Here is a 15,650-nt window from a genome sequence, read left to right on the forward strand (position 1 = left end):
AACTCCTTGAATCCTGACTGCAATCATGCATGAAAAAGACAACCATGCTCCCACAAAAGATTGTTTTATTCTGTCCCCCACCATCCACTTCTCCAACAAGTACTTCCCCCCCCCCAAATAAAAGTGACTTACCCTACTATTACTATAACAAAATCCAATAGATTCCATCCATTCCTTACATAAGCATTAGGATGCAGCAATAATCCATATGCGATAATCTTCAAAAATGTCTCGACAGTAAAAATAATCAGGAAGGCATATTCTACTTTTTCCTGTGAAGAAAGAAGAAATAATAAATGAGGAGGCAGAGATAAATGGAGAGTAGAATCAGTATCTTCAAGATATAAGAATTTTTCTCCTTGGCAGGGCTTCATTATGAGAAATGGAACAATTAGCCTTGCACCTGGGCCAGGACAGCATTTTCATTCTGACAGTGAGTTTCTCACAAGCAGTTCAGTGTCAACCACTTTGCATTCCTGGTAGTGTGATTGTATTTTGCCACCTGCCCTGATGTGTGTGCAGAGAGTCTGCCCAGGACATAATGGACATGTTTTTTTATTTGCACACACATTTGTAAAACACAATGTGTCTTCCATCCTGAGGTTCCAGAAACATCACATGAATAACAAAGGTTCTTACTGCACTTCAAACTGAGTGTCCTTTGGAAGAAAGGAGGGTTCATCCACTTGGATCCTCTCTTCCTCCTGGTTTAGGTCTGACTTCTAAGCCAGGTGACCTCGGGTATGTTCCCAATGTGCCTAGGTTTCCTCATGCACACAGCAGAGATGGGGTGCTGAATTCAGGATGGCAAGCCCAACCCCCTGCTTCTTGGCAGGCTGCCTCTCACTACTGACTCCTGCTTTGAGGTCATGCCATGCATGTTCCCAGGAGCTCAGCCTCCAAGCCCATCCCTCACTGAAGAGCCCCAATGTCTATTTCTTGTCTGGTGGCCACAAACCTAGGATGTTGTCCTCAGGCCAGGTGATTCTGACTTTTCTGGTTCTAACTCAGGTGGACTCTGTGAAGCAGGGGGAAAACATACAACCATCAGCAAGTCTATACTTCTGACTCATTTGAAGGAGCTTTTCTTTCCACAATTTTAGTCTTATTAGAAATCTGGACCAATATGCAAAGTGACTCTCATGCCTGAGGCTCCAAAGTCCCAAGTTCAATCCCCTGCACCACCACAGGCTAGAGTTGGGCAGAGGGAGGAGGAAAGGAGAAGAAAAAGGAGGAGGAGGAGGAATAATAATAATAATCTGGACTAACGGGGAGATGAGCAATTCATTTCACAAAGGGTGTTCCCTGGCAAGGAGCTGCTTAGGTAACTCGATTTAAAGTCATCAGTAATTAAAACCCTTCTGTATGAGCCACAAAGCCTTAATGTTAACTCTACTCTGTAGGGATCTCAGGCAAGTTACCAACACCTTAGGAAAATGGAAGACCAGAGGACTCACTTATGAAGATGCTGAGGGGAAGAGGTCACATATACTTGGCTCAAGCAACACTGAATGAACACCTTTCCTGCAGATCAGAGAAAACAAGTCTCAGTCTGGACAGATTAGTCATGATGGAAGACACGCAACTCAATGCCCTATCAATACAACATCACAAGACTGACCACTTCCTTTGGGAACCAAGAACTGGAACTTTGGTAAATAAGAACTAGAAGGAGCTAACTGGAGCCAACCAAGATGACAGCTGAGATGCTTGCCATGTAGCCTTGAGCCCCATCATAACATCACTATCAAAAAGTCTCCATGCTTCTTGGAGCAGGGGGAGTATCAAGCACCTGACATCATGGCAGTTCCCAAATGGACAGTGTGATCAGAAAAGAGGATTCCAAGGAAATTCCACCTTTCCCAGGAACCCCCCCACCCCTACTCCAAGCCCTTCATTAGTTATATTAGCCTCTTTTCTTTAGACAAACCCCATATAATCTGGACTCTCTGAAGCTAGCAGCATGCGACTCATCCTAGAATCTACCTACATTCCCCTCTAAGTATGTACTCCATTCTACCATTCCCTCCAAATAAATCTGAACTTGTGTCATTATTCCTGAGCTCTCCCTGGATTGACAGTACCCTATACTTTTTATTGCAAGCCAATTCAACCCTATCCAGCAACACTATGGCCACAGTCTTCACAAATCTTAGTCTGGTGGGGAAAGGTGAGAGCTATTAAATGTGTATACAGAGAGCATCCCAAGAGAGGCAGGCCAGAAAGTACCATTCTGCATCTTGAGCCCCCCACTCCAATCTTCACCCCCCACCCCACTCCCAATAAGATCAAAGTGAGGTCCATGTCCCTCCTGGTAAGGACACTTTTTTGCATCATAGGAGAGGTCACATGCTGCCTCAGTCACCCCAAGTTCTAAGTCTACAGCCACTGCTAATCCTCAGTCCCAGAAATCCCTGCTTGGGGCTCAAGTTCACACTGCGCCCTTCCTCTTCACCACCAGGGAAGTCATCCAACTACTGCTGAACCCCAAGACTTCACACCTCCCCCAACCTCATTTGTTACTTCCCACTGGTCATACAGGAAAGCCAAGTCACCAGTGGTTCCCTCCCAGGTACCGCCATTCCTAACGTGCCCTCCAGAGCATCCTCTGCTCACAGCACTCTGCTTCACACCATCTGTTCCTTTGCCAGAGTTCACATGTCCTCAATGTCAAGTCGAGTTGGTCCCCATCCTCCTTGGCTTGGGCTTGGCACTTGCCCCTCCCCAGCCTTTCTAGACTAGGACCCAATTCTCCAGATGGCTGTGCCCTCTGGCTGGGAAGGAGGTCATTGTGGGACTTGGTCCCAAAGCAGCAGGGCCCCTGCCCTGCCCTAACACCACAGACCTCCAAGGATTCCTCTGGTTAGTCTGCCTGTTCCGTGGATGCTGATGGATGGGATTGCATGGGGGGGGGGGGTCAAGAATGCTTTAATGAGGCGGTAACAGCAACTCTGAGAGCTGAGGGGACAGCTATCCTGCCACTTTAGCAAGGTGAACACTATGTAGTTCTCAAATCAGACCTACCACCAGATGTACGGTGTCAGTGTTTTCAAGATACTGTTCTAACTTAGAACAAAGCATGAAAGCATGCTATAAACAGCACACACTGATTTTTTTCTTTTACAATCTCCCTCCACCTCCTTTTATTTGATGGGTCTGTACAGTGACTCTTCCACTCCCCACCCCTTTTCCCTTCCTTTTTCTTTTTAGTAGAAATGAAGGAGAAAAGGGGGATATAAAGGGAGAGAGATGGAGAGACACCTGCAGCACTGCTCCCTGCTTGTGAAAATTCCTTCCTGCAGATGGGAACTAGGGACTTGAATCCAGGTCTTTGTGCATTTTAATAAAGTATGTGCTCTACCAAGTGTGCCACCACCGGCCCCTTCCTTCTCCTTTTGATCCTTCTGATTTACTCATGGAACCCAGCAGCATGCGCTGCCTGGCATCAATATTCACAGCAGTTCCATCCCCACATCAACATAGCACTATCTTTCGGAGCAAAAAAACAAGGCTGGGAACAAAGAGTACACCTAAGCAGACACGGCCTGTTTTTTTCTCCTTCTCTTTGGCTTTTGTCTGTAAGTAATTTTGCTGCAATCATGCCGAGCCATTAGCGTGACTGAATTGTTTAGGGTTCTTTTCTCTCCTTCTCATGTCCTCCTCCTCTCCTTGCTCCTTTGTAAAGGATTTGGTTTCTCTTTCCCCAATCCTTGGTGAGTTACTTGATGTAACTGGAGAGGAATAGGAGCCTGCTTTAATGTGAGTCTTTATTACAGACATGGTGCTTTGATGACTGCTGAAAATTCTCAGCCTGAGCAGAGAGCAGACCAAGCTGCCTATAAGCCAGCATCCTCCTGGTCTCTGGTGCTGCTATTAGAAATGGCTCTTGGAAAAAAAAACAGACCTCTTCATTAAGTAAATGCAGAGCAAAACCAAAAATAAACACACACGCACACACACACACACAAAACACTTGAAGAATAATAATCGGGGGACTAAGTAGTGCTGTACCTGGTTGAGCACACATATTATCAGACACAGGACTCAAGTTTAAGCCCCCAGGCCCTACCTGCAGGGGGAAGCTTCATGAGTGGTGAAGCAGTGTTGCAGGTGTGTCTATCCCTTTATATCTCCCTTCCCCCATGAAATTTATCTCTGTCCTATCAAATTCTTCTTCTTCTAGCGTTTGCCCTTCTTCCGTAGCCAGTCAACAGCGTCAGGTTGAGCCTAATGTAAAGTTTCGAGACCTCCTTTGAATCTGGAGAGGTGGCAGTCATTGACTATGTGGGTTATAGTCTGTCTGTAGCCGCAGGGGCAGTTCATCAAATGAGATAAAAATAAATATTTAAAAAAATAATTAAAACAACACAACAATTGGTTGAGGAATAGCTCAGCTGTGAGGTCAGGGAAGTTGCAAGCCTGAGGCTCCTGTTCAATCCCTGTCACCACGTGTTCTAGAGTGGTGCCTCCTCTCTTCCTCTCTCTCTCTCTCTTCCTCTCTCTCTCTCTCTCCTCTCTCTCTCAATAAGGCTTTAAAAATAACACAGGAAAGAGGAATAATTTTTTTTACCTCACAAAAGGACTGTTCACTTAAGAAAAGAATAATGGGTTATTATTTTTTTATATTTTATTTATTTATTTTCCCTTTTGTTGTCCTTGTTTTTTTTTAAATATTTATTTATTTCCTTTTGTTGACCTTGTTGTTTTATTGTTGTTATTGATGTCATCTTTGTTGTACAGGACAGAGAGAAATGGAGGAGGAGAAGACAGAGAGGAGGAGAGAAAGACATCTGCAGACCTGCTTCACTGCTTATGAAGCGACTCCCCTGCAAGTGGGGAGCCGGGGCTCCAAATGGTATTCTTATGCTGGTCTTTGTGCTTTGCGCCGCCTGCATTTAACCGCCATACTCCCGGGTTAGTAATTTGAGAAGGAAATCACCAAAGAAAGTCAGGCTCCTGGGAGGGGTGGGAAAAGGGGAGAATATTCCAGAAATCCTGAGGAGAAGTGGTACAGAGAGTGTATGGAGGGCTGTGGCTGAGACAGGAAAACAAGGAAAAAGAAGCAAGGGCAAGAATGATAGAAATAGGAGGATTCATGGAGACATGAGAATGTCATGTCTCCAGAAGACATGACAGGAGTCACCAGCAGGGACCCTTCTCCTCTGAGCTTCCTGGGTGGAGATATGGATCAAAGGTCCCATGAGATCTGAGGTAGAAATAAAGGCTTAGAATCTAAGTTGGATTTAGTTTTTTTTTTTTTTTTCCTTTTGCTGTTACTGTCAAAGAACTTTTACACACTTTGGGTTGAATTTTTCAGATACAAATAGAGGCAGAGAGAGAGAGATAGAGGGGGATGGAGGGAGAGGGAGATAAACCACAGCACTGGAGCTTCCTACAGTGTAGTGGGGGCTGACTGATGTTCCCTAAACAGCAAAGTTTTACCCTGAAAAATTCTTCTCTTGGGCTGGGAAGAGAGCATAATAGTCATGTCTGAGGTTCTGAGGTCACAGGTTCAATCCCCAGCACCACCAGAAACCAGACCCGGCAGTGTTCTGGTCTTTCTGTGTCTTTATATCTTTCTCTGTATATCTCTTTCACTATAAAGTAAATATAAAAAAAAATATTTTAAAGAAAAAGCCTCTCTCAACCAGATAACTGGTCATAGAATTGTGAAAGACAGAAACTGCCAACTAGCAGGAGTAGTACATCTTCACCCCTGGGCCTCTCTGCTACTGTCCTGGAGAATTTTCTTATTAGTGCTGTAGTATAAACGCTCACCCTCCAGAGACTAGTTAGCCGGTCTGAAGCCTCCTAACTCTCCTCTGAAAGCTTGAGTCCCAGCTCCCTGAGGCCCTGACCTGCTGGCAGAAAGCCAGCAAAGACTCAGCCACACAGCCCTCTCATCTTTGGAGCAGCACTCCTAACTCTACTAGCTCCCACTGTGGCGTCTCTCCTTGTTCCCCCCACCCATGCCTCTGAGCCCTGCAGCCTGGTCTCCCTTCCAGCAAGAACCAGAATGAGACTTCCAGCTCTAAAGCCTTATTTCTGATGAACCCCATGATATGCACTCTTCCCAGTGAGGCACCATGAGGTCCCAGGGACCCAGGGGGAGACCACCAGTGACAACAGGACTCAAGACAGGTGGCTTCTTTGCTGATAGAATGTGTCATCCAAGGTCACCAAGGCAGTTGGGCCCAGGAACAACCACCCTAACTAGCTGCCTTATATATGCCAGGAAGCCACCTCGGGGAGCTCTGTGCTGCTCCAACATAGGCCCAGCCAACTCAGCCTCCAGTGAAGCTCTGAAACCCAGAAGTGCCTGGCTAGGCCCCTGGAATATGATCAGAGGCAGTCTCTCCCCTGTGGGTCCCCATGAGGCCTGTCTTTGGCAAGCCTCCAGTGAGGAGTTTAATGTCACATTTATATAAAGACATGGGCCGCTAGTCCATCTGCCTTAGTTTCACTCCACATCTGGCTTAAAGGCACACATCTTAGCTGCCATTTCTGTCCCAAGGCCATTTCTGGACTCTCTAGTTGTCTCTTATCTTTTGTCTCTTATCTTTTGCGCCTCTGTTTCCTCATGTTTAAAAGGGGTTAACTATAGAGGTTATGTTACAATGCGCAAGGATCTGGGTTTAAGCCCTCAGTCCCCACCTGCAGGAGGCAAGCTTCACAAACGAAGCAGTGCTACAGGTGTCGTTCGTTCTTTCTTTCTTTCTTTCTTTCTTTTTCTTTCTCCCTATCACCTCTTTCCCTCTCAATTTCTGTCTCTATTTAAAGCTGTCAGGTCTAGGGTGCAGGGGCTGACAAGCATGTTCAGGGCACAAGCCCCCTTACTCAATGCCAGAAAAAAGGTGGTGGCCACTGTGTGGCAAAAGTGAAAGCAAACAGCTTAATGGGGGGAGGGAATGGCTTGTGCCTTCCCCCATACACACACACAAGTACCCCAGGATAAAAGCACCCTGACTTGCTGCTTGAGACTGGTTCCTTGCCCACCCTCAGCATCAGATTGACAACAGGCAGCCTGTGCGCCAGATTCTGGCTTGGGGACAGGCATGTGACTTAGTGCATGCTGACCAGGTCCACCGCAGAACCAAACTCAGCACATTCAACTCAGCAACTAGGCACGTCCTGTCACAGACTGTGTTTAGCTCCGAGAAGCTGTAAGCCTAGAAGTAATAGGAGAACTTGGAGATGAAGCTTTAACAACTAGAAAGTCACTCCAGAAAATGGAGAGTCAATCAAAAACACAGAGAGGCTCCAGTAAAAAAGCAGACAGCTGTTTGATGGTGCTCTAAGTTCCTGGATCAAGCTGAACCTGAAGTTCCAATTCATCTCTTTGGTTTAACTTTTTCCAATAAAAAGGCAATAAAATTAATCTAGTAGCATAATGGTTATGCAAAGAGACTCTCATACCTGAGGCTCTGAAGTCCCAGGTTCAATCCCCCACACCACCATTAGCCAGAGCTGAGCAGTGTTCTGGTAAAAAAGAATAAATAATAATAATAATAATAATAATAATAATAATAATAATAATAAATTAAATCAATCTAGTTCATGTTGGGTTGTGGGTGGGGAGCAGAGGAAATAACCCCCCCCCCACCCTGAGTCCCCTAGAAGTTGGAGCAGGAGGTAGGCATTCTGAGGGGTAGAGGCTCTGCTGATTATGACAGACACCAGGCGGGACACTATGAGGCTGAGTGGACTGGGGCAGATGGAGTAGGACAAACCCAGACATATCCTGCTCCCACTTCTAGGGAACTCAGGGTGGAGGGGGTTTATTTCCTTTGAACCATCCTTCCCCTACCTTTGGCAGGCCTAATGCACACACCAGGGTATAGGACTGGCTCCCTACTGCTGCCTCTGCTCTCCAGATCTCTGGGGCAGACGTCACTCCCTGGTCTTCAATCCACTCTCCTAACACAGATGCCCAGCTGGGCATCTCACACCAGCCAGAGAAGCACATGAGTCAAAACTGTCACCATATTGGGTATGGCACTTAACCATGTAAGTATGAAAGAGGCATAACAGAGTGCAGATGAAAGCCAGGTGCTGTCTCTAAGTTCAGGAGCACCTGCTCCAGAGAGCAAAGAAGCCTGCTGACATGTGGTCGGTCATCTATTAGTTGTAGACTATCAAGTCCTTGCAGGCAACAGCTGTCACATCTGTGTGTCGACTCATAAGGAAAGACCTGAGACCTGAGTGTTAAGTGCTGAGATGACATCACCTGTTGAAAAGGGGGAAATGAGGCCACTTTCTCAAGGATGCTCTTTTTTACTTCTTTTTTATTTTTTGCCACCAGGGTTATCACTGGGGCTCAGTGCCCATACAATGACTTCACTGTTCCTGGTAGCCATTTTTTCTTACAGAGATGGGGGCGTGGAAGAGACATCTGCATCATTGCTCCACCACCAGTGAAGCTTCTTCCCCCTTGAAAGTGAGGTCTAAGGGGCCAGGTGGTGGCGCACCTGGTTAAGCACACACATTACAGTGCGCAAGGATCCGGGTTCAAGTCCCTGGCTCCCACCTGCAGGGTGAAAGCTTCACAAGTGGTGAAGCAGGTCTGCAGGTGTCTCTCGGTCTCTCTTCCGCACTATATCCCCTTCCCCTCACAATTTCTCTCTGTCTCTATTCAAAATCAATAAATAAAGATTAAAAAATAAAAAAAAAAAGAAAGTGAGGTCTAGAAACTTGAACCCAGGTCCAAGAACATGGTAACATATGTGTTCTAACATTTGTGCCTTACTTAGCACCTCAAGGCTGCATTTTTAACCCCTGGGGCTAAGTTCTGGCTCACTACCAGGGACTCCTAACAGCAGTTATAAAACCCAGGCTAGGATTCCATTCACCTTCTGCTAGTTGATGTTAAGAGTTATACTTTCTTGTTAAAACTGTGGCAAGCTTTCCATCTCATTCTGAAAGCTCAGGCCAAAGAGGGTAGTGATGGGAATGAGAAGATGTGTCCTACAAAGGGCTGTCCAAGGAACAAAAGAACCCAATTTTGTGACATCTGTCAAATGCCTCTCTCTCTCTCTCTTTTTTTTCTCCTTTACTTAGCTTAGGTTAGTTTTATATGATGTGGGGAAAACCCAGGAAAGTTATCTGAGCATGTCAGGCCTTTACTGACCACAGGCTTATTTAACCTATGGCCTAATTATTCTGTATAGCCAGCAGAGAGCTGTGACTCCTCAAACACAGATATGTGTCACTGGAGCCAAAGCACCTGGCCACTACCAATTGGTACCGGATGTGAGTGAGTGGGGTACATAATTTGCTGATCATTATTGCCATCAAATCTGCTGAGATGCCCTTAAAAAAATGCTACTTCGAAAATACTTTGAACGTTGCTTAGAGGGGACTTCCCTTATCAGTGGAACCACCCTATGCAGATTTTGCCCTCTTTACGTCCCCTTTATCAAACTGTTCAGCTGATATGAAATGTCTTAAAATTCCTTTGATTGATCTTGGTAACTAACTAATAAAAGTCAGGGAAGGGTGACAGAAGGGAACCCAATGAGCAAGGCCTCACTACTTATCCATCTCCAGGAAAGGTAGTATGACTTATGCTGGCCTTCTTAAGACCAAGCTAGAGTCTTAATTAAGTAATCATTTATTGTTCCTGCGTCAGAGACTACAAATCGCCCCATAGAATAGCAAAATTTAAATAATCCAAATGAACCATCTGCCTCCTCAGCTAAAGAGTAAAAAATGAGCAACTCATTTCCAAGTGGCAGAAACGGAATACATTTAAGCCCAGTCATAGGCATTTCTACCAGAACACTTCCATTCCTTTTCTCTGTGCCCAGAGGTGAAGAAAAGGCTCTCAAATCTGTAGATGGTTCAGTTTCATGATCTCTCAGCCATAAGTGTAGTCCCTGACTGTTTCTTGTCCCCAGAAACACTCACTCCACTTGTGCACCTGGACACAGCACCTTGTACACAGCAAACACTTTCCAATCTTTCACTCCAACTGAATCTCTACATTAGAGGTAGATAGGTATGGAAGGGATTACACTTTACCTTTCACACAGGAGGGTCACAGACCCTGAATCTCTTTTGTCCATGCTAAGTAGGAACATGTATGACCTCTGGTGTAAAGATATTCACCCCTGCCCCCTGCAATGGGAAACTACTTTTTTTTTTAACAGGTTATCCCTGAGGCTTGATGCCCACTCAGTGACTACCATTTTTCCTCATCCCTTTCCTTCTCTTCCTAGTGAGGGGTATGAGGGGAGAGAGACCAGCAGCACTGCTCTACCACTTGTGAAACTCTCCCCCCTCCCCTGCAGATGAAGACTAGGGGCTTGAACCCAGGTCCTTGTGATTGGTAGCATGTGCACTCTACTGGTTGTACCAACACCAGCTCCCCTCATCCAGTTTTCTATGGGGTCTCACTCACACCAGGATGGCCTCAACTTAGGGTTACCTGGACAGCTCCCAATGAACAGAGGCTGTACCCAGGAGGTGAGTCATCCATGAGGCTGCTAAGTACCAGTGTGGGGCCTGGTGGGTGGGACTGCTCTCTTCTAAACCTTTGTGGAGTCAGACTTTGAGGTGATCAAGTGATCAGAAAGAACTTGGGAAGCACAAAGCCTGAGCAAGGTTCTCGCTCTGCCAATACTGGCCTTGTGTGGATGTAGACACTCAAGTCCTTGCTGCAGCGTCTTCACTGTAAAATGAGAATATGAATATGAAAAGCAGCAAGTACCCTGGTTTGTTGATAAGGGTAACTAGGCAACACACATGGCTTTAGGAGCCAGGATCTGCTTTCTGCAAACTCCCATGGACTCTGCCCCTCCCTTCAGCACAAGGAATAGATGTACCAGGGGGGCTGTGGGGAGCAGGTGCTTTGCACCATAAAAGCCCCTCCCTAGGGTGAAGAGCCCTAATTCCTAGCCATCTTTTCCCCTCCATCACAACACAGATAATTTTGGGGGGGATAAATGATGAATCAGGGCTTTAAGCTACAAAAAGTATATAGAGTCTATAACTGAGATAAAGCACTTGATACATTAGCTCAGAAGAATGATGATTCCATGCCTATAATTCATGGCAGTATTAGTAGGTGAAATTAAGTTAATTGAAAAGACATCTGGTGGTTAAAAAAAAAAAAAAGGCATCACACGCTTGTGGCCCTGAAGTGGAAATCAATACAAAAGCCAACAACGGGAGCAGGATGGAGTCTCCACACAGTTACAGTGAGTGGGGAGCAATGTCATTTGCATTGATCTGGTCCTGCCAGACAAAACCCTCCCTCATCTGTCACTAAGTGCCTCCCAGAGGCTGGAAGAGGTATTCTGTCACTCTTTCCCAAACTCAGGAGCCACACAGCCCTTCTGCAAGCAATGCTAGTCTCTCTCTCCCAAATAAGGGGTTCCAGAGCCATTACCAGAGGATTTAATTTGGCCAGGTGGCTCGGGCTAATCGTCACCACTGCTCTTTTTAACGGTTATTATTTATTAAGTGGCTGGCTCCAAAACAGATACTTTAGGCAGCAGGAAATAAAAATCTGAAGTGCAGTGGGGGACAGGGTGGTGGCACACCAGGTTAAGCACACATAGTACAAGGCGCATGGACCTACACAAAGATCCCAGTTCAAGCCCCAGATCTCCACCTGCAGGGAGGCCAATTCACAAGCAGCGAAGCAGGTCTGCAGCTATCTATCTTTCTCTCTCCCTCTTTATCTTTCCCTCTCCTCTCAATTTCTCTGTCCTATCCAAAAAATTGAAAGAAATGGACACAGGAGGAGTGGACTTGTAGTGCAGGCACTGAGCCCCAGCGATAACCCTGGAGGCAAAAAATAAAATAATAAATAAAAATCTGAAGTGGGTGGAAAAGGGAAAGCCATATGGCTAATTTAAAAGGTGGCTAATAAAGAAAATAAAAGAAAAACAAATAATAAAAAGAAAAAAAAGGTGGCTGTAAAAAAAATACAGTGCCCAGGACACGACATTTGAGGAATAGCATGAACTGTAGACCTTTTTGATGTCTGAAAAGATCTTCAGAAGCCAGACTGCAGTTCAGATACCCAGAAGGGGAGAGGCTTTGGTTGTGGTAGATTGCCTATCTCTAGCTTTCACTTGTCTGAGCTTTTCACTACAGAATCAGCTGAAACTCCTAGTTTATTATTATTCATTTACTGTATAGAGACAGAGAAACAGAGATGGAAGAGGGAGAGAGGGAGGCGCCTGCAGCACTGCTCATGAAACTTCCCTTCTGTAATGGGGACTGGGGGTCTTGAGCCCCATTCCTTTCACATGATGATGTATATGCTCAGCCAAGTGTGCCACCACCTGGTGCCAAAACCCTAAGATTTCAGGACACAAGTCAAAGGTGAAAAGGAAAATAAAGTCACATAGAAAAGGAAGGAAGTTAGGAAAAGACCATTACAGAAATATGTACTATGAGGTATCTTTATGAATGGGTCTCTGAGGTTTCTAATTGCTAATATAAAAGGAAATCAGACCTGTGATGCAAACCATCTTATCCCTTGTATGAAATTGTTACTGAGTACAGAAGAATATTTCTCTAGATGATATGCACAGAGAGTAGAATCTGCTGACAAAATGAATTGAGCACCAATTACAGGAAGGAGGAAAATATTTGCCTATCTTCCTGGAATTCTTACTGCAGTGGAGGAGAGTATTTTTAAATGAAATTTATGTGAAATTAATTTTATGGCTTATATCCAGCAATTTAAAAATTAACATACAAGACATCTAATTCAGTAGAAGTACGGATATACTCATCATATGTATGTGTCTGATGACATATTCATACATGTATAGGGGTTACAATGTAAAATGTATCTACTGCTGAATGCCAAGATAAAAGAAAATGCTGGGGGCTGGGCAGTAGTGCAGTGGTTTAAGCACACAAGGCACAAAGCCCAAAGGATCCTGATTCCAGCCCCTAGCTCCCCATCTATAGGGGGGGTCACTTCACAAGCAGTGAAGTAGGTCTGCAGGTGTCTATCTTTCTCTCCTCCTCTCTGTCTTCCCCTCCTCTCTTGATTTCTCTCTGTCCTATCCAACAACAACAACTATGACAACAATAACAATGACAATAAGTGCAACAAGGGCAACAAAAGGGAAAAAATGGCCCCTCCAGGAGCAGTGGATTCATAATGCTGGCAATAAACCTGGAGGCAAAACAACAACAACAAAAAAAAAAAAAAACCCAAAACTGAGGAGCACAGTTTTAAAAGCCAAGAATCTGAACCCATCAGCAGATAATACTGGGAATAAATATTCACTCTTTTATTCTCAGGCTGGCTCACACACACTCTTCTTCCCAAGTATCCTCTACAAAGCATCTAAATAAGGAGCCACTGGGCCAGGGAAGTGGTTCAGCAGTAAGCTCCTAGAAAGTTGTTAGCTCAGTCTTTAAGCATGTATGACTTGCATGCCTGAGGCCACAGGTTCAATCCTCAGCATTGCCATATGCCAGAGCAGAGATTAGAGGAGTTGAGTGTGTGTTCCATAAAAACAATGAAATCAGTTTTGAGAATAGGACATTAGGGCAGGAGAGATAGTGTACTGAGTATGCAAACAGACTCATGTCTGAGGCTTTGAGCTCTCAGGTCAATTCCCCACAACACTATAAACCAGAGCTGAGCTGTACTCCAGGGGAAAACAAAAGGGGGGTGGGGAACAGTACATTATAAATGGCAGAGCAGTGCTACTGAGTTGTACTTCTCTCTTATATATGTCTATAACATAGCCTAATAAGTCCTAATTGTATGTAGAGCTAAGCACCCAAGAAGCAAACCCAATAGTGATAAAGAGAGAAAACACTCAGAGAGTGACAGGAATGAAGGTGCATTTCATTACATTTGACTGCACTGGGAAGCAGGGAATTGTGAGGTAAGAGAAGAGATTCAGGTCAGGGTTGAGTAGTGGGTAAATAGCCTACTGTCCTGGGAGACAAAATGAGACCATCTTGCCTACCTCATCCAGTGGCTCCTAGGAGCACATGCAGAAGGTGAGGATGGGAAAGAGGGAGACATATGCTTGTGCTGGGATGTAATTCACAAGAGAACATGAAGAAGAGGACAGAAGGGAGTCCTCTAAGCAAGGTGGTCTTTGAGGACAAATGTTTCTCTGCAGCTAAGGCAACTCAAAGCAAGGTTTTGTGTCATCATTCATGGAATAAGGTGAATGCTTAGCTTTCTTTGGACTGTAATGAGCTGTCTCAAAAGATCTTTGGAGGAAGCAAAAAATGACAGCTAGTGAAAAAGTTCCAGTTCTGGCTCTTCCCCTGACCAGTCAGGCAACCCTGGAGAAAGCATGAAAATCCTCAGGGTGGGAACATCACCACCAACCTGGGGCAAGTAAAGTCAACTGCTGGCAGGAAATATCCAGCTGGGAGCACTGAGTAAAGTCACTGCTGTTGGCTTGGTGGTTGTGCTAAAATGTTAAGCAGAAGGGTTTCCTCAAGTTCTAGGACTTACAGCCAACAGTTAAGAAATGTGTCCTACACACTGAATCATCTACCAGATCCTGCTACTGACTCAAACAATTAAACATCTGGCTGGACAGACTGTGAAGCAACAGACTTGCATGACTGAGACCCCAGGGGTTCCAAGCTCCAAATTAAGGCCAATTTTATATTGTCACAGTACTAAGACTCCAGGGGAACCTAACAAGTAGTGCCTCACCCCCCAAAAAACTTGTACCTTATGACAAAAATAGTAAGAGGCTCAGAAAACGCAAGTCACAATACTTGTACCTTATGACAAAAATAGTAAGAGGCTCAAAAAACACAAGATGAACTATAAGCAAATAAGCACCTTGAAATTACAAACCACTAAAGGCCTGTGTGAATAGAGGAAAGTGCAAAACTTCACCTACCCTGCTCATCTGGGTACAGGCAGATGCCTTTTTAATGCTCTCGTAATCACCAAGATAAATCCTCATTTTAATAATGATTAACATTGGGAAAGGCAACAGGCTTAATCGCAACTGCCTCAATTCAAAATTCATTAACACCATGACCAAATAGAATCGTGACATTCAATCTTTTTACTTCATAAAGGCACCCCTTCCTTAGAGAACTGGCAAGCTACTTCTTTCTTGATTCTGAATTGTAACACTGCCTTAAGAAGTCAGTGGAGTTCACTTTCTGTAGTCATTCAGTTTAATGTCTTGCTAGGATCATATCACTAGGATAACTTTGAGACATCTGACCATGAAAACTTTGACAGCTAACCCAATGCTATGTTCTAAATGTCCCAACTCACTATTTATAAAACATTCTGGTGAGATAGGATAAAATGGGGGTAAACAAGTACAGGTTTTCCTTTAATTACAGTAGTGCTGGTGAATCAGACCTCAAGTGTCTGGAAATTACTACTTTGTAGAACTTGTGATTCTTTTCAAATGCCAAACTTAAAAAAAAAAAAAAAGTCCAAATCCAGAACAAATAGTTCAACTGTAACATCCGGTCTTGCATTTTGCAAAGCCCAGACTAGAGTACAAAGAGAAAGATGTGAGATAACACAAACCCTAATTATTATAAATGGTAAACAGATGAGTTCTGAAAAACAAGTGGTTTATATCCTCTTTGTAAGGCCTCCACTACTTGCTATTGACTTTTTATCTGATGCTGAGGAATAAACACACACACAACTGCCTCCCAACCCAATTTTT

General features: G+C 44.6%; 1 protein-coding gene across 21 annotated transcripts in view; it reads right to left on the reverse strand.

Annotated features, from left to right (window-relative positions):
• Nucleotides 1–15,650, reverse strand: part of CACNA1D (calcium voltage-gated channel subunit alpha1 D) — a 375,944-nt gene that overhangs the window by 178,563 nt on the left and 181,731 nt on the right. For all 21 annotated transcript variants that reach the window (XR_009552983.1, XR_009552982.1, XM_060203128.1 and 18 more), the window contains exon 4: nt 133–272. Coding sequence is in view for 19 of the 21 variants with exons in the window: in XM_060203128.1 (XP_060059111.1) it covers nt 133–272 (140 nt within the window). In the remaining 2 variants the exon portion in view is untranslated. The remainder of the gene's footprint in view (nt 1–132; nt 273–15,650) is intronic.

This window comes from Erinaceus europaeus, chromosome 12, assembly GCF_950295315.1.
Source record: "Erinaceus europaeus chromosome 12, mEriEur2.1, whole genome shotgun sequence".
Taxonomy (NCBI): Eukaryota; Metazoa; Chordata; class Mammalia; order Eulipotyphla; family Erinaceidae; genus Erinaceus; species Erinaceus europaeus.